Source organism: Microchirus variegatus, assembly GCF_963457635.1.
Source record: "Microchirus variegatus genome assembly, chromosome: 8".
In the NCBI taxonomy this organism is placed as follows: Eukaryota; Metazoa; Chordata; class Actinopteri; order Pleuronectiformes; family Soleidae; genus Microchirus; species Microchirus variegatus.
This window is the reverse complement of record NC_139809.1, coordinates 5,629,317-5,653,372: the sequence shown is the minus strand read 5'-3', so window position 1 is coordinate 5,653,372 and position 24,056 is coordinate 5,629,317. Positions and strand designations below refer to the sequence as shown.

At 40.2% G+C, this 24,056-nt stretch overlaps 3 protein-coding genes across 5 annotated transcripts in view; 2 read left to right on the top strand and 1 right to left on the bottom strand.

Annotated features, from left to right (window-relative positions):
- Window positions 1-1,541: 1,541 nt before the first annotated feature.
- Window positions 1,542-2,580, top strand: LOC310930670 (endonuclease domain-containing 1 protein-like; the record flags this gene model as incomplete). Its single annotated transcript, XM_083893712.1, has 2 exons — window positions 1,542-1,832; window positions 1,975-2,580. 2 exons carry the CDS (start codon window positions 1,542-1,544, stop codon window positions 2,578-2,580), a joined length of 897 nt encoding a protein of 298 aa, XP_083749838.1.
- A 1,089-nt stretch (window positions 2,581-3,669) lies between these two features.
- Window positions 3,670-9,451, bottom strand: pus7 (pseudouridine synthase 7). 3 transcript variants are annotated; one of them, XM_083893484.1, is made up of 18 exons: window positions 9,375-9,451; window positions 8,912-9,005; window positions 8,167-8,463; window positions 8,010-8,094; window positions 7,777-7,893; window positions 7,549-7,693; window positions 7,151-7,168; window positions 6,823-6,934; window positions 6,655-6,732; window positions 6,346-6,474; window positions 6,077-6,202; window positions 5,585-5,646; window positions 5,329-5,489; window positions 4,994-5,120; window positions 4,736-4,837; window positions 4,400-4,529; window positions 4,234-4,325; window positions 3,670-4,083 (listed from the first exon to the last, which is right to left on the bottom strand). In XM_083893484.1, the coding sequence occupies exons 3-18, from the start codon at window positions 8,451-8,453 to the stop codon at window positions 3,947-3,949; spliced, it is 1,908 nt and encodes a 635-aa protein (XP_083749610.1). In that variant the 5' UTR covers window positions 8,454-8,463; window positions 8,912-9,005; window positions 9,375-9,451; the 3' UTR covers window positions 3,670-3,946. The 3 variants fall into 3 exon arrangements, with proteins under 3 accessions (XP_083749610.1, XP_083749612.1, XP_083749611.1); XM_083893486.1 differs by having other exon boundaries at window positions 4,400-4,496; XM_083893485.1 differs by lacking the exon at window positions 7,151-7,168.
- Window positions 9,452-11,115: 1,664 nt separating this feature from the next.
- srpk2 (SRSF protein kinase 2) overlaps window positions 11,116-24,056 on the top strand; it is a gene marked incomplete at its 5' end in the record, with an annotated part of 55,005 nt that continues 42,064 nt past the window's right edge. The window contains 2 exons of the mRNA XM_083893191.1: window positions 11,116-11,131; window positions 11,398-11,464. Of these exons, the coding sequence (XP_083749317.1) occupies window positions 11,116-11,131; window positions 11,398-11,464 (83 nt within the window). The remainder of the gene's footprint in view (window positions 11,132-11,397; window positions 11,465-24,056) is intronic.

Sequence of the window (24,056 nt, the reverse complement as noted above, 5' to 3'; positions counted from 1 at the left end):
GGATACTGTCGGTCACAACGGGGGTTACAGTGTAAACATTTGAGATGGTCAATACGCAAAGAGGAAGTGTTTGTTTCCACAGGGGCAGAGGTCACACTGCCGTCAACCTGTTGTTATGGAAACAGAGATTTTCTAAGCAATCGTCCGTTCAGTCACAGACAAATGCAGATGAACACACACACACACACACACACACACACAAGTTTACATACTGACAGAGGACAAGGAAGAAAGTGTAAATACACCAGATTTATTGAGGAGGAAAGAGTCTGAGCATCACAGCGGGGCAGCGAATTCAATGCAGTGTAAAGCAACAGGTTTGGAGCAATAGAGCTGCACATTGTCCTGTGAGACAGGACAGAACTAAATGTTAGCCGGAAGTAAATAACAGTCAGAATGGCACCGGTCCAGGTTGTAAAAATGCAGAGATGGAAGGCTTAGCCTTTAAGTCTCAAGCAACTTTGAAGTCATTCTTGCAAGAATCAAGAAAAGTTATAAGTCAAGTTGTATGAATATAGTCAAACAGAAGCTATACATCAAGTCAGAGTCTTTTACCAACATTAGTCAAGCAAGTCTCAACTCCTCTGACTAAAGTCAGACGCGAGTCAATTCACGTGACTCGAGTCCCCCACCTCTATTAAAATGTTGTTTCAGCATTTTTACTACAGGGATGTAAAATGTATTCCTAGCTTATTTTATTGCACTGCACTACATTTTTGTAAATGTACAAGAAATATTACGATCTGCAAAGAGAATTGACACAGTGTGAAAGCCCAGCATAAAACACAACAACAGAAAACACAAAAACATTCACTCAAAATGGAAACGCATTCATCATTGATGCATATTCGTAGAATGTGATTGGAAAACCCCACATAATCATATGGACTTCATATTGGAATTACTCCAACTGCCCTACAGGCTTTCGAAGTCCAAACGCATGTCGTGTTTCGTTTGTTTAATTAAAGTTTTTAATTAAAGTTTTAATAAAATTATGCCCCAGAAAGCAGTGCTGATATGGAGATGACTATCCTGGGGAAATTAAGAGTGGAGCTCTCATTTCTCATCCTTTTCAGTAATTAAATGAAGCCCCAATTAATAACACATATTTCAATGTAAATGCTCAAAGGGTATTTTTCTAGTTTTTACTTAATAATGTCTTCTACAGGGGGCAGACTCGTCATTGCAGGGAAATCTTGGGCATGAAGAGTTAATGGCTTGTAGGAACATATCAGTGATAATTCTGTTCCACTACTGTTACTTCCTTGCTCCTGCTGTTTTGACTATCACTCAAGCTTTCTGAGTATTTTAAGAACATCGTCTTTGGCAACCCCTCATAATTCTAACCTTAGAAAAGGTGCCTGAGGTCGTCGGTGCCTGTCATGGCTGCTGCTGTTTATAATGGATTTTGGTACTTGCAAAGGGAAAAGATAAGCTATTTGCATAATGTGCCTGAGATAGTGTGAGGCATATAGGAAGCCGACTCCACACAGCAGGACATTACAAAGAGACTGAACGTACTGTTGGACTACAGTCTCATCATGATGGTCTACAGAGCACACCAGGCATTCATCTGTCTGCTTTTTGTGATAGTGGGAGCAGAGGTGCAGGAAAACTTATCCCCTGGGTGCAAAGAGTTTCTGTACATGGGCACGCTGCCTCGAGGGCTTGATGAGCAGTCGCTGAAAAAGATCTGCCAGTTCTACGAGGGAAAACCGCGATTTGTGACTCTGTATGACACCTTCAGCCACGTCCCTGTTTATTCTGCATATACCTTCAAACGCTCAGATGGCTCCAAGAAGGCCGATGTGCCTTGGATGTATGAGCCACAGGTAAGAGATGGTTTTTGAATGTGATATCCTCCAAAAGAATCGTACAAAACATACTTTTGAGTGTTTAGAGTGATAACTTTTTGAAGAGATCATTCAGGAATTGGTTTGGTTTTGAATGGTTCATAATTATTTATCCTGGCAGCTATCGGTTGCAACTGATTCCAGAGAGATGCAGCAGTTGCCTTCGGAAAATGTTCCAAAGATGTTAGAGGGGACACAGGCGGTCCTGGACGACTACTCTGACACGGTGATCTACGAACGTGGGCAGCTGAACCCAGACGAGCACCAGGCCAATCCTGATGACAAAGCAGCCACCTACACTTTGACCAACGTGGTTCCTCAGGTCCGAGATTTCAACATAGGTCCCTGGAAAAAGCACGAACAAACCATTCGCAGGCGGCTCAACAATTACTGCCGAGGCACTGCCTATGTGATCACCGGGGTCACCACTTCAGGTCACACAATACGTCGCCACAACATCAACCGCCTGGGCATCCCCAGCTACTTCTGGTCAGCCTACTGTTGCATTGATTTTGACCACAATGCCCCTTATCCGGAGCGTTTAAAGTTCCCTGCGTTTGCAGCCCACGGACTCAATGACAGGGAGAATAATAAGGTTCAGGAAATGACGGTCCAACAGCTGGAGGACTTTCTGAAGGATCTAACTTATGTTAGCAGGTCCTTCCAAATCTTTTATGGCAACTGTGTGCCTGCTGGTAGTGCTAACGGTGGCCTGCACCTGCCATGATAGCAACTTGTACCATATGATCGTGAATCAACAATTCTCTCAATATTTATTTGAACTTAATTTTATTAATTTTTAGAATTTTCCTGGGAATACAAAACTTCTTGTTCACATGCATAACTTGGATTTCTATGGTAGGATTTAGGTTTGCAGGTAATTTCTCTTTCTGAGGCTGTTGATCAATGATCAATCAATTTCTCAGAGCTTTCTACTAAAGAGGACATGATGTGGCTGAAGAAGCAGAAAAGCTACTAAATGGTCCCTAATGATGACAGTATATTCACCCTCAAATGTAACTCTGTTGTATTTCATGGGGCAATATTTTGTCTTCTATTCAGTTACCACGAGAATCTCACAGAACACATTGCTGTACTCTTCATTCACTTTATCTTATGCTAACGTATCCTCTTAATGACTGGGGAGTGCAAATGTCTGTGTAGGTCTTTTGTTCAGCTGAGGGAGGGAGATTACATCGACATTTACACATTATTTGCACCATAACTCTGCTCTTTTTATTTAGCCAGTAAATTATGTTTTCTTGTCTGATCACAAACAGTTTTAACTTGGGCTCGGCAGTTAAGTTTAAATAAAGTGTTTCTGTCAGTATTGGTGATTTTCTATATACATTTGATTCCTGTGGATAAACAGTGGTTATTTGTGTGTGCTTTGGCAGAGCAGGACATAGATGCTACAGACATGAACATTAAAAACAGATGGCCTTGGGGTAAATTATGATTCGTAATCAAATTTTTTTTTAAGAGGTCAGCTGTATGGTACCAGCTGGCATATGCCAGTGGCAGATGGTCATCTCCACACTGTCCACAGTGACATTTTACTGCATACTAATAACGGTCTCAAATACAAAGACACTTAGCTCTGATAGCCAGTGGAGGGAGATACTGTGCAGGTCACAGGACTGGTCAAAAGACCTTTTACAAAGGTGACACACTAAAAAAAACAATACTATAAGGAACATTCAAGATAAGAATCAAAGGCAAACCACATCCTTTGGATATGTTTATTTTCTCTCTTTAAGAATATTTTCATTCTGTTAAAAAAAAGAAAAAAGAAATTCAAAATCACCTATTTCTGTACAAACAGATCAGATGATCCTGTGCAGCAGGGATTACTTCAGGAGAACCCCTTAAGAGGTTTACTTAATTCACAAGTTATATCATTGGAGCACAGAGAATGATTCAGAGCAAGTAAAAACATTATTAAAAAACAAAGAAAAGAAAAAAACTAAACTGCTCTTTGTACTTCAAAGAAATAACACACACACGCCACTCACAACAGTAAGTAGCCACAGGATACAGGTATTTTGCAGTCTGCTGTAGCAGTCCTGTTTCTACCAGTGTGCTTTGGTCCCTCAGTTGAACCAGGTGGTGTTAAGCTGCGTCTGTTTTTTGATGCTCGTGTCCAACTTGAGGACCTCTCGGATTGCCATGGTAGCATAGGTTGAAGGAGGAAGAGAGAAATCCATCTGTAGAGCCCGGTGCTTCCCCTCTGGTGGGTAAAGAGTAAACGAAAGAAAAGGACAGCATTTAAGAACTCCAGCTACAATTGTAAGTACAAAACTTTTTTCAATACAGTTGTAGATCTATTTTCCTTGGATCCATATATTTTCTCTATAGCATGTTAAGGACAGAAGCCTACCTTTGTTGAAGACAGGACCAGGTTTGTTCTCCAGTTTCTCAAAATCGGTGTGTACCAGTGAGATCCTAGGGTCATCGTACTGAGTCACCTCCCTGCAACAACATAGTAAATTATAAGAAGTGTCATGCACTAAATCATCAGAGAAGGCACTGAACGGTCTACTAACCAGCTAACATCACTGGGTCTGATGACAACTCGTCTGTAAGCTCCAGCCAGAGAGTAGTCCTTCACTTTGTGTCTCATCTTGTCGATGTCCAGCCCGTCTGCAGACAGCATCTCTCTGTAACCTTCACCCACTGACACAAACACACAAGCAAGAGACCTATACTTTACTTTTCATTCATTTTCTTATTGTCAGTGAGTGCATTTAGAGAGAATGCTAATTTCTTTCTCTTTCCATTGAAGCATCAAGATTCATGGCAGTCCATGTGTGAGGTGTGGTCACTTTAATTAGTAGCTGCATTTTCCAGTCACATGCAAATCCCACACAGCAGGTTCTTACCATGGTGGGTGGGATAAATGACGTCGAACCCCGGAAGAGGCATCACAATATCATGGATGCTGCGACTCTCTGCCTCTTCTGCAGACAGCACGTGTGCTGTGGCTTCATAAACACATTAGAGAAAATAAACGTCAGTGGGCAGCACTTTCATGCATGACATCATGAAAATGAAATGATATTACAGGAACTCTAATTAGGCAAGGCTAGGCAGAATTGCTAGAGAATTGTTAAATCTGAAAGAGTTAATGAACTACTAACTTCCTTTAAGAACCAAGTCTCCCTCCACAGGTTTCAGGCCGAATGCTTCAATTCTGCGGCTCACCATGGTGTTCCACACCAGGCTCTGGTAACTGTGGATGTACATCAGGCGGTTGTTTCGGGGAATCTGAAAAAAATATATACAGGAGCAATCAAACGGGGGGAAAAGTTGTCCCTCTGGATGAAAACAGCCCATGAGTTACAGCACTGAGAAGCAACGACACAAATGTCCCGTTTCCAAGCAGAAACCTGCTTTATCTCATACTTCCAGTTAACAGATATGTATACAGAGCTTCTGCATTTTAAACGTGTACCACTACTAATAGAAAACCAACCAGTGAAAAGGCAGTGACGATGTTGGTTTTGCCATACATGGAGAGTCCTCGCAGCAGCTGTCCCTCCACACAGCGCTTGTTGGGCAGCTTCCTCAAGGCTGCCTCTGGGTCCTGAGTCTTTGCCCACTCCTCCCTGCAGCGGACCAGGAATTCTTTCTCTGCTGTAGAAAGCAATGATGGAAAGAAGGATTTAAATACTGCACAAATCAAAGAAAAAACAGGAGTTTAGGGTTTGTTTTTTAGTTTTTTTTTTTACCTCCTGGACGGGGCTTCAGAATCAAATCAACCACTTGATTCCAGTTATTTTTCAAAATGGCCCTGTCCCAAAAGAAAAAAAAAAGGAGAAAGCAACCAGTGTTTGTCATTAATGATCTAGACTGTTCAGCCACACTTTCATACTGAACCAAAGGAAAAAGTACACTTCTTGCAATAACATTCGCAAACTCTAAATTAGTCTTTTGCTCACTGACGCATTGCTGATTCATGTCTGGTGCTGTATGCCCAAGCTCACACTATCATCTATTATATTTTTCCATCAACGCAGTCAGTCATAGACTCATATTTCAGCTACAGCTCTGCGAATAACCACAAGGAGCGATACAGTTCTCTCTCAGGTCTGTGTTCCTGTCACTTGGGCTGTGACAGTGGGGGTGAACTTTTGTGCGTGCCCCTGCAGAATGAATCAATTCTGTGGGAAACACAGAACAACTGCTCAATAAGGCATGCCTGTTATAATTGAAATGTCTACCTGCCAACTTGATATGTAGAAACAGCTGTCGTGCCGAAACGCTGCATGCCAAAATAGTTGATGAAACCCGTCTGCTTGAGGGATGTCATGGCCTGATGGACCTGCTCTTCTGTTCCTGAGATGTTCCTGATACACAAAGACAAGCAAAATAATAACACATACTATTATTTTTCTCAATTTGAACTAGTAAATGTAATAAATATAAACATTTCCCTTGAGACAAATCACAGTTAACAATGATATAAAACATGGTATTAACAACTGCTGACCTGATGACCACAGTGAAATGGTTTCCTTGAAGCTCACCCAACTTTAAGGGGTGGTTTTTGTAGCAGAAATTCCCCAGCTTGAGATTCATGAGGCACTTGTTGAGATGAGACAACCTTTCCGCTGTGATCCTAAAACGACATGGGGGGAAAAAATCCTTAATTACTGGTCCTGAGCCACATGCTCGTCCACATAACATCAGCAGCATAAGGACAGCGTAAAAAAAAACCTCCAGCACTGACTAAATCAATCTTATTCAGAAACATGTAACTACTAAATATAGTGAATTCATTACAACATTACACACTGACTTGAGCACCGCAATCTCCTGCACAGTGATGGCTCTCTTGTCCTTGGTTCCCATGTAGGAAAACATGTTGGGTCTGAGCCTATGGAGATGCATAATTTAACATGTTACATTAACGACAAACGTGTACAGTCGATCACATCAGAGCAAATGAAAAATACTCCATTCATACCTGAGGAACTTTGACAGCACATTAATGGCGTCCATGGTGTCTTTATTTTCCTTGTACAGGACAAAGTGGCAAAAGCTGCCACGGTTTTTAGGCCGAAAGTGTTTCCTTGGAGCTTTTGTGAAGACAGAAGAAAAAGTTATGCTGAAAATTATTATTATTATTATTTTTGAACATGCTCACTAAAACCAACATTGTGCCTAAAACCTTTTACCAAGATCATGTCACACTCTCAAATTAAACCACAAGATGGAAATGAATTCAAGTTATTACAACACAAAGATTATTTGTTGTCAACACCCAACTCCATATGTGGAGAATAGGTTCTTACCTGCAGTGCTTTTGACTTCTATCCACCAGAGAAGAGCAAAAAGGGGATAGAATAATGTTACTAAGAAAGAGATCGTTACGCACTGGGGCGAGTTGTCTCATGCACAGACCTGAGAGAGTGGAGGCTTGTTGGGTTTTTAGCATTCAAATGAAATGAAATGACACCGTCTCAAACAAAGATTATACTAAAAAAAAAGATGTTAGTCTTCTGAGTGGGCAGAATCATGCGAATGTGCTGGTCATGCTCATGCTCATCTTCTACTGCATATTTAGTCTTTTATTGGTCAAGGATTCAACTTTGACCACACATGGAAGTGGGAATTAAAAGACATGCAACAAAATCCATTTTCTACCAAGACAATTTTAGACTGGAAATTAGTTTGTCTATTCCCCACAAACCTGCCAGTGCTTTCTTCCCAGCAGCATGATACGCCACTATGAACTTGCGTCCTTCCTTCTCTTCCGTCTTTGTTTCCAGACCAGCAAACTGAGTCTTGATAGCTTTATGGACCAGTGTCCTCTTCTCTTTTGTATCATCCATCACCTACAGGTGTTAAGGAGCATTGCTTAAAACCCCCAAAGGGTGTAAACTGGTGTTACACAGGGATCCAGTAAGTATAAACTCACCTCAATAGAGACATTGCCCTCTTTATTCTTAAAGAGTTGCAGTTCTCCGAGCTGCTTTTTCTGGTCTTCAGTCAGTACATCAGATTCCTTTGGTAGCTCCTCAGCCTCTGGGACTTCCTGACATGGAAGAAACCGTTTCGGCATCACATCTCTAACTCATCTTCAGTTTGACTGGCATTGTTTTAGTTACTTGAAGAACTAGCCAAATAATAATATTAACACCAAACACTTACCTCAGCCTCTGCTGGGATAGAAAGATCATCTAAATGCACTACCTTGCCTTGTTTGTTGATTTCGTGCACCACAAAATCAGAATATCTGAGAACAAACCACAATAAATGTTATATGAAGCAAAATAACCTGAATAAATGATCGGTTAAGCATACAGACCTTTCTTTTAGGATGCCAGAAAAGCCCTCATGGTCACTGACATACTTCAGGATGCCCACATCCAGCTCAGTGAGACCATGCTTCATCATATCAGCAAATGTCTCGCCATCCTCTTCTCCGCCGCTGGCTCCACCCTCGACCTCTTCCTCCTCCACGTCATCATGAGAAGGCCCACCGTTTTTGTGATCGCTCTCTACTCTGGGTTTCTTTGATGGCGTGTCTTCTTCATTCTCTGGACAGCTTCTTTTCTCTCCAACCTGGAGAGGCACCGGCTCTGCTTCAGCCATCAGAGGTAAGCTGTGGCAAAGAGGAAACACACACACACAAAACAAGCATCATTTCAGAATTCACACTGGCGAGGTGGGGAAATTTTAATATACTGTTTGCTGATCCCAATCTGCAGACTATGAGTGAATGACCACTCTCCTCTGACATGTGACAAACATAAGTGTATAATACATGTGTAAAAGTGCTGAAGTGTAGATATATGTGGGGGTACTCTCTTAGTGTAAGAGGTATGTTATTCCAGATGTTATTGCCCCTGACTGATAAGTTAACAACAGTTGAACAGATGTACCTAATAAAGCGGCCTGTTGGTGTACATGACGAGCTGCATGTACACACGCATACAGAAATCTAAAAATTATGCAGTTCAAAATACAGATAACACTGCACTGCAGTAATCACATGTATAGAGACAACGATGCCATTGGTTATTAGAAATTGATGTCACTCATAGACTTACTTTATGCGAAGTAGAGTGAGGCTCGTTGACAGATGTCTCGATAGGACAGATGTCCTGGCAGCACCACTTCAGAGACTGGAGCTTGTAGCAGGAACTAAAAGACATGATGAAATGACAACTATCAGCCACAACAGTGAAATAAACACAGGGTTATGTGCTGAATACGTGTACATGCACGGCCTTATTTTGTAGTTTAGATCGTTTTCTTTGGCTCCATGGTTTCACTTAGCGAACGGCACAACAATTTACCACAACATTACACCGCGTAATTCTTTCCCTGGTTTGATGTTGTAGCTGATCAACCCTACCCTTAACCCAATGCTAGCCGAGAAGCTAGCACATGAACTAGCTGGCTAACTCATCTGGCTGCAGGGGTCAATGTTAGCATCAAAGCTAAGCTATCGCCTCGCTACACATACTATTTATTCCTGTTCGGTCGTTTTTAAAAAGGTTTACCACGCACCTACGTCTGCAGAGAGCCAAGAGAGACCGGGGAGGTTTCGTCAACACTTTCCTCACACGTGTATATGTGTATGTGCGTATGTGCGTGTGTGTGTGTAGCGGAAACACAGACTTAGCTAACGCCCGCCCACTGCATACGTTTGGTTTAAGACCTGTCAATCATCAACTTTGATTGAATTAATCTTGAAACAGAAGAATAAATAAAATAAAAAAGTTGAAAAATGTTTCGCAGCCTTCAAGTATCAACATAAGTACAATGATTATGAACTGCAACGTTCTTCTTCTCATTAATTTAATCCTTTTTCCTCGTTCTTTTTTCTTCTTCTTCGTTTTTGTTTTACGGCAGTTCATATCCACGTCGCTGCACCGCTGCCTCCCCCTGAATTCATTCATGGATCACATTTACAGCTCTACTTTCGCCGGCGCCGTGGCTTAGTTGGTAAAGCGCCTGTCTAGTAAACAGGAGATCCTGGGTTCAAATCCCAGCGGTGCCTTTTAATGACAATTTAAAGACAATTAACATACAACCTGTAAACAACCTATGAACTGTGTTAAATTCAAAGAAAAAACAAGCTACGTGAAACTGTATCAACTGATTAGACATGACAACAACACAGAAATAACCATTATGGTTTATATAACAACCTTATGGTTTTCCACTTCCATTTACAGTGATAATACAGTGAGTAGTGGTATAATATGACTACATTTATTAGTGGGAGCATTATTTGATGGGTGTTATTGGTATCAGTGCTACCCCTGAAATCCTGATTATAGATGTGAGAATAAAATATATTCCCCTTAAACTTACAGTGATAATAGAGTGAGTAGCGGTATAATATCACTGTACCCATATTATATTTTATAAATAAAATATCAAGATATAAAGGTCTGAAAATCTAAAAATGTGCACAATCTTTGGGGGTATTCAAAATCCACTCCTGTAATACAAATATTTGATTTTTATATGTAAAAAACACAGCATTAAATAAAAAAAACAAATAAATATAAGACAAAAACCCTGACTGTACCATATAATATAACTAATAAGTGCTGAAAGACTATTTCATAATTTTTAATATTTAGGCCTTCTAAGAGAAAAGACCAATGGACATGAAAAAAAGAAAAAAAAACTTTATGATGCTACAAATTCATGTGTTTTGTTGTTGCTTTTTAGAATGCAATTATAGACTTAATATGCACTAAACTACTACTTTAGCATAACAAAGTTACTCATTAATTAATCACTGACCACACCACGAAGTTGCAGAAATTCATGGGCGTGGAAATAAGAGCCGGAACTGTTCTGCGCATGTGCAGAACCGCAAAGTAGCAGATTGTATCATTTGATTGGTTTGATTGAACACCTGTGCAAGATGGCCGCTGACATACAACGGGACCCAGGTTTAAAGTACATGTTACAGTCGTGTTCTTAATTGATACACTTTTTTTATTATTATTTTAAAGCAATTATACACGTATACAGACATACGTGTGTGTGTAGAATGTTAAATAACTGCCTTTAAACACTCTGAATGTTACACGCTGGACCTTAAACCGTCATGTATGCTGTGGTGCACGCGCGACTCCCGCTTTAAACAGTAGAGGGCGCTCGCGTCATGCAAAGGTAGAGAGATTATTGTGAGTGTTTGTGTGCGTGTAAAGAGAGAGAGAGAGAGGGAGAGAGACTCCGGCCGTCGCTGCCCCCCTGCCTGCTCCTGCTGAGGGGAAGAGGAGGAAACATGAGCTCCAGGAAAGGTGCGTATTTCTCAGCCTCTGTAACTCGGCCATGCTCGTCCCACTTCTGCCTGTATGTAACATGAAAGGTGGCGGAAGTTCCAGCCACAGAAAGGCTCACCGGGCTCCGCTGAACACAACTGCCAGCCCCAGAGCCTCTCACATCATGTGTGTTTCCCTTCTCTCTCTCTCTCTCTCTCCCTCTCTTCGCGTCCATCCTCCCTGCACCCTCTCCCGGACTCGGACGTCGGTCATGCCCGCGGATGGATGCCACCTCACCCCGGCAGTGATGGCCATCCAGGCCAGGAAGAGGAGGCCGAAAGGGAAGAAGGACAAAACGGGTCAGCATCGGAGGTGAGGAGTTAGTTTGGTTTGTTGACAGCGGCCCCCGTGTGTGTGTGTCTGTGTGTGTGATGCCGGTGTAGACCGTGGACACACATATGACAGAAGTCGTGTGTTTTCACCGCACAGAATGGACCTGTGTGTGTGTGTGCGTGTGTATGTGTGTGTGTGTAAAGTTGCCATTTGCGTCAAAGCACCCAGACCACATATGGACTTTCAGGTCCCCCTCAGACACACACATTATGATTTCCAGCCACATTTTGCAGCTGTGGTTCCTCCACACCTTTTGTATAATAAAAAAAAAAATGACCACGCTGTACCTGAATCCATGCATTTGATCTGTTTCCATGCACTGACGGTTTGGCTCAGCACCAGACTGATGTGTGTGGAGTATAACACATCCATTTTATCACACAAGTCTATTTGGGAATCCCTCACATGGTGTTTTGATTATGCAACATTTCTTGGATGTGGCAGAGCATTGTTTCCCCCTGTGTGGTTATATGTGTGTGTTGGTGGTGGTGGTGGTCTTGCAGAGGAAAAAAAAATCAACGTGATTTTTTTCCAGGCGTGTGCGTGAATGGATGCAGCGGTGCTGCCATGTGAGCTGCAGCGCAGTGACTCTGTAAAGTGCATGCGAATTGGAGTAGAGTGGGGAGCTCGATCACTTCATGGCACGATACTATTGGAGCGACGTCACTGGCACCACGAAGAAAGGCATCAGTTATGTCAGGGGTGTTCTGATAAAATCCCACACAGAGGAAATCTCCACACTGCATCATAGTAATCTGCATGTGCATCAGCATCTCGAGCCCACAAAAAATGTTTTGCAGTTTTTCACCAAAATGTCGACATTTTGGTGCAAACATGCAATACATGTTTGCATGCATGTGTTTCCATCCACTGTTTGTTACATGTAGGAGGGTTTGTACTACACATAAGTATGACTGTTTAAGGCAAGGCAGCTTTATTTGTATTGCTAATTTCATACACATGGGCAACTTGATGTGCTTTTACATAAAAAACTCAATTATATTTAAAAATTTGGAAACACTATATGTAACATTGGAACAAATCCATATTATAACAAATAAAACGGTGTACAGAATAATAAAAAGAACAAAATAAAATAAAACGTGAGACTAGAATGGAGCATAAAATATGATAGTGCAGCATAAAACAATCATTTACTCTAAAATGTCTAGAGAATGTAAATGGCAGAATATAACGGTTAAATTATAATGAGAAAAGCAGTGTTTTTAACCTGGAATGTAAAAAAAAATATGCATATTTTATTCTGATTTCAGTTCCGCTGGTAGTTTATTCCACTCATGTGCAGCATAACACCTATGCTAATGCTGTTTGATGACCTGGGTCAGTAGATCTCAGAGCCTTAGAAGGTGTATAATTATTTTAATGTGTCATAAATGTATTGTGGATGTGAACCATTGATTGATTTGTAGACCAGCAGCAGACTGGGAGCCACTGTAAAGTGTAGTACTGGAAAAAACTGGAGTAAAGCGCTCTGATCTGTTTGTTCTGCTTAAAACTCGAGCTGCAGCATTCATAATGAGTTGCACCTGTTTATATAAGTTTATATTCACTTTTGCCGCTATAGGTTTGCACAGTCTAGCAGTCTAACCCTGCTAGACTGTGCATTTCATATTTTTGAGACTGAATTTTAGTACGCAAATGAAAAAAGATCTGCTCCTCCATCTACATCGACCTGATGCATAAATCAGCTAAGAAGGAGGAAACGGCAGGGTGAAGTTTGAAAGTGGAGAGAGCTGTGAACGAGTGTTTGCATCCTTTCTGGTATGCAAAAGCTATACTGTAGTTCCCCTCTGAACTTGGTAAAGGGAGGGATGAGTAGAAGAGTGTGAATGGGACTGGGTCTGACATGGTTACTACTCTCTCAGATGTAAACATTGTGGCCAAAGCCGTACTCTGACACATGTTAGTTTGAGTTTTTGTGGAGTATTTGCCAGGTGCAAGATTCAAAAAGGTCATTATAAGTATTGTGTCATAAAAAAAACAGCAATAGATGCCATTTTAAAAGTTTATTAGGACAGATGAACAGCCATCTCTCAATCAGATATAACGGTCTACAAGAAAGTAGCCTGAAGTGCAAAATGTGCATCATACTGCTGAGGTTGGATGCAGTTGGTGTGAAAGGTAAACAATATAGCCAACAGACACACATGAACATAAAATAATAATCATAATCGAAATAATCATAATAAAGAACCCTCATAAGACTCATCACAGTCTTAGGAGCTCAATTGGAGGAAACACATGAGCAAAAATCCAATTAACTACATCATTTATGTCCCGCATTGCAAACAAAAACAAATAATAATAAAAAATTATGAATGAATGAAAAGGCCGTCTTAAATACAACCATTCAAAATTGCCGCCAGAGAATAAATAAATACACTTCATATGAACCTAAAACGATTATTTATGAAATGAATTTACAAAGACGAAAACTAAGCACATTTTCGCTACAATTTTAGTTTGTTTTATAAACCCAAAATTAGGTTTCTGTAAATTATAATTCTTTTTAATATAGTGTTTATTTTTATTTCTGTTAAAGAAAAGGTTTTTTTCAATCTTAGTTTTCGTTATATCGTAGTATAGTTTTCATTAACTATAATCCTTGACACACACACACACACACATACATACACACAGGTTTGCACAGCTATTTCTTGTCAGGACACTGCGTTGAACAAAATCTTTATCCCTAACCCTTAAACTATCACAGTTCATATCTATCACTAACCTTAAACTAACCACAATCTTCATTCACATCTACCAGAAAAACCTTCAACAGTAACAAAATCAAAGCTTACACACTCTACACGCTCACACACCTCTGTGTAGCTGAAATGCTGATTTGTTACTAAGTTGTACTTTAGCACTTTGATGCAATACAACATATTTGTTGTTGATTCCCACAGAGGCAAACAGCATCATTTGTGAGCGACCACACACTCGGTCCAAACTCCACACGATTAAATTCACAATATTACAGCCTATCTAGAGCTGCCAGATGCATTTTGAGGTTGTGGATACAATAACAGAACCACAGTAAAGACAACTCCATTTGATGGCATCATCAGATCTATCAGAATAAAAATATTCAGTTTGTGTATTTTATGTATTCGACAGAATCAAACCTCAGCTGCGGTCGCGTTAGATTTATTTATACAACTCGGTGATACAAATGTATCTCAAAGAGCTTTTATCCTATTAAATAATTTGGACTTCAGCCAAAACAAACATAGGTATGTTCTATACAGCACTTCCAATAGATTCATTCGTACAATTTCAGTTCATTTTCACATTCAGTGCTTACTATCTTTGCTCAGCAGGTCTGTTGAGTTGTGCAGCAAAAACACTCTGGCTTTGCAAGTTTTCAGGAGCCAAAACAAAATGTTTTTTTTTTTTTCTTAACTTGATTTACAATATGTTCTTTCCTTCTCTTCTCCTGTTATTGAGTCTGGGCTAGCTTGTCACCTTAAGTAAATGGTTCACCATGCTGTATGTTGTGCATGTTGCCATGGAAACACTGGTAGTATGTCTGTCTGAAGGAGGCCAGTAGCTATAACAACAGAGAAAGTCCTATTCACCATGATTACAGGAACAACAATGATGCAGGAGTTTAGGGACATGGCAGAGTAGACAGGTTTTTTTTCACTTGGTTAAAAGAGTTTGGCTTGCAGTCCTCTCTTTTTCTTTTTGACTTAGTGTAAGTCTTTAATAAAGAGCAAATGTTTGATCCTTCACATGGAATGTAAATGTGCATTATTGCAAATGTCAAAGACAGACTCTATCTTGTTAGGGCCTGAACACCGACTGGTGCAAAGCCCTATTGTATTCAGTGTGATATGTCCTGTTTTTCATCATCTTTTTTCTTCTTCTTATCCTTTGAGCACATTTTTGAGGATCTTGCCATGCATGAAAACTCACCAAACTTTGCATGGACACCGGGACCTGTGAAAAGTGCTATCTTCTCCCAGGTCTCTGTCTCCAAAGAGCATTGTGGAGTGGTCAAAAGTATGTTTGCCACCTACTGGCAACAGGAAGTATGCCTTCGGTGACAAACGTTGCTTAGTTTACATAAGGCTTTCAGATAGCGGTCTACATTTGCTATAGTCTATTAAATCATTGGTGGCCTCTCTTTTTTATAAAAGTTTTCCTTTTATTTTGTAGCATTTTATGCATATTGTAGACTGTGGAGAGCTAAAAGGTCTGTGGTGGGTGTCACATTGTCCATAATAAGTCAATTAAAAGTACACCTACAAACAGTGGGTGATTCAACCGAGGGCCTTTCTGTGCGGAGGGCCTTTTTTCACCCACAATTCAAAGCAGCTGGTTGCTTAGCTTAGCATGTAGGCTGGACAAAAAGGGAAACATCATTTACCGACTTGTCCACCTTCACCCTTTTTAACACCACCAAACAGCCACTGAAAGCCTGACAGGCTAGCCTGGCTCCATGCTCATTATACAGCCATGAAAGTGGTATTGATCTTATGATGCTTGGTTTAAATAGTACAATATTCATGTATTCAACAGACTAATACTCAAGCAAAAGACCCAGATTGGCTAATAACTCAGGTTGGTTCTCAGGGGAATAGAGAAGCTCTGCTATCTGTGGCCCCGTGTCTCGAGTTGGCCTGATGTCCTCAGAGACGTGATCTATGGCAAGCAGATTTGTTCACCTCAACCAATAATGCTTCCTTCATCGGCGCTGCAGCCTAGCTACATGGAGCTGTAGACCAGTACCAGCAGGATGGAGCAAGTGAGTAAAGAAAGAGGAGAGCAGGAATTAGAGGATGCCACAGGGCCGCTGAAGGCAGTAAATGATGGTTCGCAAAAAAGTTCTATATTAGTCACAAGGGAGAAAGCACATAGGTTGCTAAATGGTGAGCAGCTGAATGTGGTGACAGAGTGGGAAGCTGAGAATGCCAATTAATATAAACAAAATACGACCCATGCAGACGGTTATGTCGGTTTATTTCTGTTACTTATCCAGAGTCAGAATCACACAAACTGCTGCTGCAAATGTGGCTGACGTGACAAAAGCATTTAGCTTCAACCAAAACTATATAGTTGGGAGTTTGTGCAAAGAAGCCAAAACATAGTTGGGTGATATTTTGCTGTTCCTCTAAACATTAGGCAGAACATTATCATTTGACAAACTACAAATAGAAAAATAATTCTTTTTGTTTGTTTTTGTTTGTATTTGTTGTTGTTTTTTGCACTGAGTTGGCAGTGATGAGAGTCAGCCATTGTTGTACTTAGAAGACAAAGAGTTATGGCCTCTGAGAGGTGCTAAGACGGTACACTTGAGAGGGAAAATGAGTTTATGGGGTTAGTTTTGGTGTTTAACTGCTTAAGACAAGCAGCAAGAGCGCAAAAGTACTCACTGGTCTACATCCTGTATAATAATAATAATAATAATAATTGTTTTATGCAAAGATTAAGGGACACAGAGGCGTATTCTCTCATACTGTGAATTGTGAAGTTGACTTTGCCCCTCACAAGTATTCATTGTTATATACTGAACTGTAATATGATCTCAGTTACTTCCCCTGTGTTGTCTGGCATTCTCCCTGGTGACCACAGTGCCAGTATTATTGCCGACTGACTGATTGAAGTAGGCCTCTCCAGTAGGTGTTGAAGTAGGAGCTGAGGAAAAAAAAAGCTCATAATTCACCTTTCAAATAGTTGGGAACATGTGCTGTATTGTGAGCCATTTTATTACCTCTGGTCTTAGCGGTAATTTAAAATAATTGAGTGCGCTGTCATCTTATTGAGCCTGCCAGTGCAGTAACAAATAACACTGTATATCGCAGCTATGTGAACTGCTTCTATACTTGTCCAATGACTTGAATCAGAGGCTTGGTGTTTGGATTTTTCCATTGGATTTTGCTCCCTTTTCTAAACAGGATGATTGTCTGAGTTTGAGCTTGTTTGGGATTTCCTTCTGCTTTCCCAAAATGTTAGCCAAGATTTGATCAAATCTGACTGAACGAGGAGACGGAGCCAGACTGGCAGCATGGATTCCTATATTTAGAGTCCGTGTTCTACATAGGATTTGTTCAGTGAGGGACGAAAAGCAAGGATTATTTTTTTTTGCCTCTGATGTCATTTATCTGAAGTGTGGTTGAGGTCTGCAGTTGCAGGCCAGTGGGTCATTAAAGGGGAGGAGGGGAAAACATTAATAGGCCATGTAATTCTTTGAGGGGCGGGAGCTTATCCCTGTTAGATGGCTGTGCTGTGTGCAGTCACCCTTCACTGCCACCTTTTGGCCATTGGGTGGGGTGGTACATTTTCTGATGTAAGTTTTAAAACATCATGTCTGCTTTTTCAATGTTCAAAAACATTTTTTTGCTGTCTACAAACCTTAAAGTGGCATTTTTCATTTGAATGTCATCATGTTATTCTGTATTTGCTTTGAACTGAATTGAATTTCAATTGTTACCTTTCCTATGCTTTCGCCGGAATTTGTTTGTCTGTCTGTCTGTCTGTCTGTCTGTTAGTTAGCAACATAACGTGAAAAGTCACAGACACATTTGGATGACATTTCCGCAATGGCACCAGGAACAAGTGATTGAATTTTGGGCATGATCCGTAGATGCTATCACTTGTTACAACACTCGCTGTCTGACCATAACGTCCAAAGGGGGGGGGGGGGGGGGGGGGGGGGGCTGCGCTCTCCGAGTGCTTTTCTAGTTTATGCCTGTGTTTGTTCCAGTTAGTTAGACACTGGTCAAACCTCCAGAGAGCAGCTGTATTTAGACACGAGCTAGAGAAAAGGTCTGGAAAATTGAGTCGTGATGAAGAAGGCAGCAGGAGATTGTCTGGGTCAGACATGTAGACAACCACAGGGAAATTTCCAGTAGGGAAGTGCACGTCGGAAAGCAGCTTTAAAGCAACACTCTGCAAGTGTTCTTGGGCATGCTGTCACAAGACTTGGATGACTTCTCATACTGACTTTTAATATGTTTATCTTGTACTTGCTGGGCCTGATTCTGGCAGATTGATTCACTGACTATTGTTAAGTTCATGATTGGGAATGAAAGTGGCACCATTCTTCCTTCCTGTTGCTTTTAGGTAGAAACAGAAGCTTGATTTTGCTCGTCCTCCTGTCTTGATGCTCGGTTAGTTACATTGGCAAAAATTCTTTGCAGCGTAGTAAGTTGTTGTCGGTGCCTCCTCCAGCACAGGAAATGACCAATATCCAGATTAGGTTTATTGGAACAGTAAATAGCAACACCCTCCGAGTCAAATCCTCCTGTGATGCTACAGATGTATTTGGGAGATCTGTCTGTCAGATCACTTGAATTACAGTACAGTATATTTGGAATTATTAGAATTATAATAATTAACAACACCAATGGAATCAGCCTACATCTGACTGTCCCCACTTATTGTTCATGTTATTACCCAGTTTTGCCCCTCACTTACTTTCATATCATCACATTCTGCTAACATGCAAGAACATGAAAATTATTCATATTAATTGTCTGTACTTAAACTAAGCTACATGCTTACTATCAGCATATTTGTACTATACCTTTGTGCATGTTGACTTCAGGTCTGTTAAGTTGTTTTAGGCATAGGTTGTGTTTCCTTACCATTGTTCTGTTTGAGTTCTGTAGCAGAGGCACATTTCCTCTGTGCTGCCTGTTTGATTTGTTAATTCAGCTTAAACTTGAAGGCTTTAATCACATATTTATGTAGTAGTGTACACACACACCACAGAGTCCTAATAAGTGAATTATTACATTTTAAATGCAATGCTTGCTGACAGGCACACGCTCGCCTTCTCTGTCCTCCATGCTGCAGGGCTGTTTTCAATGTGTAACTGGGAACACAGGGCGCTTATTGTTGTACGCTCTCCCTCAGCTTGTGGCTAAGTCTATTTTCTCTCTATTTTCCTCTGATTGTTGGGGGGAAAAAAACACTGGGATATTTCTGTTTATTTCTTTTCGGCCTCCCAAAGTTCTGCTGTTTACCTCCCCCCAGTGCCCTGTATCCCATTATGAATGCTTTGAATGAAGTGAAGAGTGCTTTGTGTTAGTGGCAATAATGTAATCCTCATTCTGTCCAATAGAGGGTATTAGTATTCAAGTTATCACTTGTTGGTGAAAGGGATTATTGTACGTACAACTTTCCCCTCTCCAGATTGTTGTCATTCTAGAAATGGGAATATGTTGTTCTGACTAATGTTTTCTTATTGAAATCAATTGTTTTATTCAAGTTTATGTGCAAGAAGGCCTGCTTGTATTCTTCAGATTAACAGATTAATTTTCAGTTTCACTTGATAAAAATCAAATTTCCCTAAAAATTTTTACGATAGGAATGTAAAATATGCAATTTTGTAGTGGCCTGTATGTGTTTACTAGTAGGAGTTAAAGGCAAAGTTCACATGGGACATTCAAGCCTATGATTAGTCCAGGTTTTTGTGTCACGACAAAAGGAGTAAAATACACACTGTTCAGTGGAGGGAACAAATTAAAGGTCGACACGAAACACAAACAGCAGCCAAGGTCAAGACACAACACTGCAGGCCATGGCAGAGCCAGAGGGCCTTCATGTTGAAAAATTATTATTATTCTTTTCATGGCAGAAATATTGACACTGATATTTTGAAAAAGCACAAGTACTAGTAGAAACTAATATAATAATAACATTAAAAAGGGTACCTAAATTAACTATTTGAATTTATTTGGGCTGTCGTGCAGTATGAAGTGTCTAAAGGTCGGGTGCTTCACATAAGTCGGAAGCAGAGAAAACTAGCTTCACTCAGGAAGAACTTAAGGCTTTCAGAGTGTCAGTCAATCTGGACACAAACTACTCTTTAGTCACAAACACTGGCACACTTACATACAGTGAATGAAAAGACAGGCTTTTCTTTTCTGTATGCGTATGTTAAGGCAGAAGCATCTTGCTCATGTGTCTTAGTACACACACACACACACATACTCACATACACAGTCTTGTACAGCATATTTATTGACCCTTACCTTAAGGCCTAACCCTTACTGAAAATGTAAATTCAACCCTAGCCCTGAAACCAAGTCTTAACCCTCAAAAAGCCATTTAGGGCCTGTACCCATAAACGTTTATATGAGAATCTGTTAACGATTTTGTATTTTATATATTAACAATATACGTGCATTTGCTATCGCTTCCCCCCCCCCCCCCTCATTGTCATCTTCTACTTGTTGTGTTTGGAGTTTGGTTGGACTATATTACCTTTTATGATAACTTTGATTTTCTTTCCTTAGTTCCTCTGGCTTGGTTCAGTCTAACTCTGTTTCTGTGATTTTAAACATTAGAATGTATACTTGCTGGAATAAAGCTTTATTTTAAATAAAGAAGTTTGTACACAGTTACACATTTATGTGGTGTATTTCTAGGGCAGTGTTCCAGCGCCACATACTGGCTTGGCATATGTACTACATTTTTGAAGGGCTTCATGTGGACGAAGACGTGGTTCTGGTTTATCTTGAGACAACAGCGTGAATGACCCTCTTTAGTGCATTTCTGTGTGGATAAGGACTTTTAAGTTAGGTGTGGATCAGTATGTCCTCACAGTAAGGCTGGGTGATATGGCTTATGAACAATATCTTGTTATGTTTAGGCTATATCCCGATATATATATCGTGGATATAAAGCTGCACACATGCAGGGTGATTCTCTGGGCTCATGAAAAGTTTTGTTGTGAGATGTTTGCGCTTCTCAAAGGAGAGTGACAATACTGTAAAGATGCTCTAAAATAAATGTTTACTATCTGTATTACATGCTTAAAATAGAGTTATTGCCTTTCATTTTCATTTTAGCTAATATATTTATTTGGCTTTTTAAACGATGATGCTAAATTAAGGTGTTTTTTTTAATGTTAGAAACCATTTTATTGCCTATAAATATGGTCAAATTCTGCGATAACAACAAATGATTATGCTTAAAATTAAATAAGTGTACAGTGGCTATATATATGACTATTTATAGTCAAATGACAGTGTTGCTATTAATATATTTCTGTTTGCATTATTTGTGTCCTGAAGATTTCCAGTGGGACAGTTGCCTGCGTGTGTTCATGTGTTTGCGTACGTACTGTGAAATCTCCCCTGCATCCACCAGGCAGTGAGGAGAAGTAGGCCGCTTAAAGATAGCTCCCGTTAGCCTCAATACTGCTTCCCGAAATATATCTGTTCATGAGAGTCATCTACTCCTCCCCCCCTTCCCTTCCTTTTTCTCATTCTTCTTTTGCTTCTCCTCCTCTTGAAATGGAGTGAAAATCAGTTGTTGAGATTTACAAATTGATAACCTGAAATCTCCTGAGGTGTGTGTGTGTGTTGGGGAAACAGTAAACATGTGCGCTATGCATCGTTGCTCTCACGTGAATAAGCAACTCCATTTTAAAGTCTCACTTGGTTTATCTCAAAAGAAAGATGACATCAGGATTGTACCATTGCACCCATTAAAACTGGGGGTATATTCTTTTATTTCCCTGTGCTTCGGAGTTCAGGGGAAATCATTTGGGTTGTGCAAATTAGGGATGCACCATCTCTTCCAGTAGTAATTTCAGATCATTCAGTGTGACTGGATATCATAATTATCTGATACAAGTTTCTCTTTTTTTCCCGCAGATTTTAATTTTGCATATGTAGAAACACTGAACCTCACTCTCAGCTAAATAAGGGAAGTATCTGGATCCAGCAGAAAATAAACTGTAGCACAGTGTTCAGCACTGACTAATTTAGACAAGTTAGATCTTGATGGGAAATCAGAACAACCTCACACCACAAGTACCAGGTGTTTGTCTTCCAGTTGCTCATAGTTACAAAACTCGGAGGGGTTCCATTTATGACAATACAAGTTAGCAATTCTCAGATTGGAAAAGCTTTACCCAACAAATACACCAAACCTGCTGTCATAGGCTTGGCACTGAATTCTTCACACTCTTTATTTGTTGTAGTAGGAAAAACAGTGGTGGGAAAAACACAGGTGAAGATAGTGAGCAGATTGTGGGCCAGCATATGAAACGCCAGTACCATAATCCACACTCATGCGAATGGAATCAAGTCACTATCACTGTCTCCTGTGCAGATACAGATACAGTATGGCAGCTGTGAAGAAGAAGATTTATCTGGGCTGTAGTCCCATGTGTAGACAAAATTGGACAATTCTGGAAAAAAAAGAGACAAGACACAATAGTGACAATAGAGTCAGCCCACAATATTGTTATTATGTATTTTTGTTCTGTACGATAGCACGATATACTGGTAAGGATTCAGGAACCTCTATCAGTTTTGGATAATTTTTTTCTTACAAGGTGGAGAAAGTTTTTGTCACTTTTTCCATCATCTTCCATTTCCACTGTTATAGATCCTGAGTGAATGCTACTCTTGTCATGTGTAGTTATTCAATGGGTGACCTTTGTGCCACAAATGACTTACTATTTTTCTGTAATACTACATCCGAGTGGCTAAGAGAATAACAGTGATAGCAAGGTTTATAGTGGAATAATGTAAGTGCTAATCATTATGTCAGTTTTGCCATCACAGTGACATTCATAATAATAATAAAAATGGCTCTTAAAATCTGTGTGAACAGATGCCAGAGTTGACTCAGGGTGGGAATTACAGGGTACCGTCCATGATATAAATAATATCATGGTACAGTGATTCTGGGATAATCAATATATTGCAAGAAAATCATATAGCGATAAAGCACAATATATGTCTAAGTGAAGAAAACAAAACATCGACGAAAAGTTAAAAGTGCAGGATTTCTCTATTTATTCATCATTCAACAACATACAGTAGACAACAAAGTGCATAAATTATTGAAATTGGTATTGAATTGGTTGGGGCATCTCTTAACGTAGCTTTCTCCGCCATGGTCCAGTTTCCATTAGAGCGCCTTAATACTTTAAATATCGATATTTGCCCTGGTGTATCGATTGTCGCATTGCACGAGGAAAGAAGACGATATATATCACCAAATTGATATTTTGCTCCACCCCTAGAGTTGACGGTATGGACGTCACTTCCTCCTTCACTTATGGATTATAATGAGTGCAGGATGAGTCAATGAACAGAAAAGATAGTGGTTCCAAACAAACAAAACTATGACAGTGATAGTGTGGTGAGTGTAAATTATAACACAGGATTCAAAAAACACACCTCACTCCACCCTAACAAATTAATTCTTTTCAAGTCAATGTTAAATTTTCCCTTGTTGTTTATGGTGTGTCTTGTGAGATTATTTGGGCAGATTCCATTCCCTTCCCCCACAACCCTGATAAAACAGGGTAAGGAAAGTAAATGAACAAAAGTCAAGTGCCTCTTCTCATATTTAGCTCCTTGTTCCTCTTGCTATATGGATTCTTTGAGACCCAGTGTGTACTTTGCCTTCCACTGGCCCATATTCACAGAGAATCAGGACAATGATTTGGCTCAAAGACATGTGTGTGCCTAATGTGCTCCTTTCATGTGGGAAGGCAGAACAGTATGGAGTCAGCAGAGAAAGGAGATCATTGTGTTACTCTTTTATTTCCATCTCAGACATGTCCCATATC

Coding starts and splice junctions, on each gene's coding strand:
- pus7 (XM_083893484.1), bottom strand. CDS start 8,453: ATGGCTGAAGCAGAGCCGGTGCCTCTCCAGGTTGGAGAGAAAAGAAGC. Junction 8,095..8,166: donor TCTGGCATCCTAAAAGAAAG/GTCTGTATGCTT, acceptor GTTTGTTCTCAG/ATATTCTGATTTTGTGGTGC. Junction 7,694..7,776: donor AGGGCAATGTCTCTATTGAG/GTGAGTTTATAC, acceptor TAACACCTGTAG/GTGATGGATGATACAAAAGA.